Genomic DNA, 1463 nt, shown 5'->3' on the forward strand with positions numbered 1-1463 from the left:
GCGACGAGACAAAAACAATAAAACCCATTATAAACGAGGCATTTGTTGCATCCAGTGGGGACATAATTACTGATAATAATTACTTATACTGTCTTTTTTATTCATTGCGTTGCATCGCACCGCATAAACATAAAAGCATGACTGCATTTGTGATCGGAGAAACGACAAACAACAAGTGCTACTCTACATTTTCATTTCTCTCACTGTTAAACACTACATTTTATTCTCTTGCTACAATGTGCTAAAAGTAACTAAAGTCAGAAATGTTTCAAGATAATAGACATATTTCAAGATTTAACTTTCTCTCTAGTAAAGTTGTTAGTAGCTTTTTTAGTAATTTTTACTGACTGTTGCTGTTAAAAAGGGTTTTCCTTTCAAGAAATATTTAGCATTGATATATACATTCTTTTCTCTTTCTCAATCTTTCTAAGGTATGCCATGGCTCGATTCAACTACTACTTTGAAAAGAAGCAAGAGTTCTTTGGAATGAAGCTTCCTTGATTCTTCTACCAGCCTAGTGCAAGAGGTTCTGAAAGAGCCTATCCATCCTAATATCACACATATTCTTCCTATATTTAGTTTAAGTATGAACAATGATCATACTCATTTGTAGGACTGAAAGTTAACAAAAACATTTGTTTTCCTGTTACAACTCCTTCTCTACCAAAACGCCCATTTGGAATTCCTAAAAAGGTATAGTGATCAAGGCCTATAGGCTGAGATGTTTATGATTAATTAAATACATATAAATATATGAATAGAAAAATATAAATATGAAATAAAATTAAAATAACCCAGTAGATCTGTGGTTCTCAACCCTGTTCCTGGAATACCCTCAACACTACATATTTTGAATGTCTCTTTTGTCTGACCCATCCATTTGAGCTCTTGGATTCTCTACCAATGAGATAATGACCTGAATCAGGTGTGAATTAGGGAGACATATGAAATCAAAGTCCATTTACGGCAAGTCATTTCACTCAGTGGCAATCTTTGCCACCTCTCGTGCAACTATTTCAGTCATGCAAGTACAGCTCCCATCTCTTCGAATGGGGAAGCATAAAAAACAATATATATATATATATATATATATATATATATTATTTAGTAGATGGGACTTCGCCATAGTGTGTTTTTCCCATGGTGTGGGTACTCCCCCTGCAAACAAGCCTGCTGGCCCTTTACGGGCCCACTTTGGGCTGCCAGCGCAGGGCCCCTGAGAATTTGCTCATTGGCAAAACGTTGGCCCTTAGCACTGGCCCTGCACGGGCAGCCCTCACTTAGCCTCCAGGAAGCCTTAGCGCTGTTTTATTGAAAATAATAAAGTTTGAAGTCACCGTTATGGAGGTAAGCGCTTGCTTTAGTGCGGTTCCTGACCCTTGACTTTTTAATCTTGTTTTTTTTCAGGGTGCTGTAACTGTTTCTGAAGCACATTTGTTATCGCAAAAGTTGCAAGAAGAAAA

General features: G+C 37.0%; 1 protein-coding gene across 1 annotated transcript in view; it reads left to right on the plus strand.

The window, feature by feature from the left end:
- The window catches only part of LOC107685057 (ethanolamine kinase 1-like), an 81180-nt gene extending 79982 nt beyond the window's left edge, over positions 1-1198 (plus strand). Inside the window, exon 8 of the mRNA XM_016481518.1 lies at positions 432-1198. Coding sequence (XP_016337004.1) covers positions 432-501 — 70 coding nt within the window. The 3' untranslated portion in view covers positions 502-1198. The remainder of the gene's footprint in view (positions 1-431) is intronic.
- Positions 1199-1463: the final 265 nt, after the last annotated feature.

This window comes from Sinocyclocheilus anshuiensis, unplaced genomic scaffold (assembly GCF_001515605.1).
Source record: "Sinocyclocheilus anshuiensis isolate Anshui unplaced genomic scaffold, SAMN03320099.WGS_v1.1 scaffold749, whole genome shotgun sequence".
NCBI classification, from domain to species: domain Eukaryota; kingdom Metazoa; phylum Chordata; class Actinopteri; order Cypriniformes; family Cyprinidae; genus Sinocyclocheilus; species Sinocyclocheilus anshuiensis.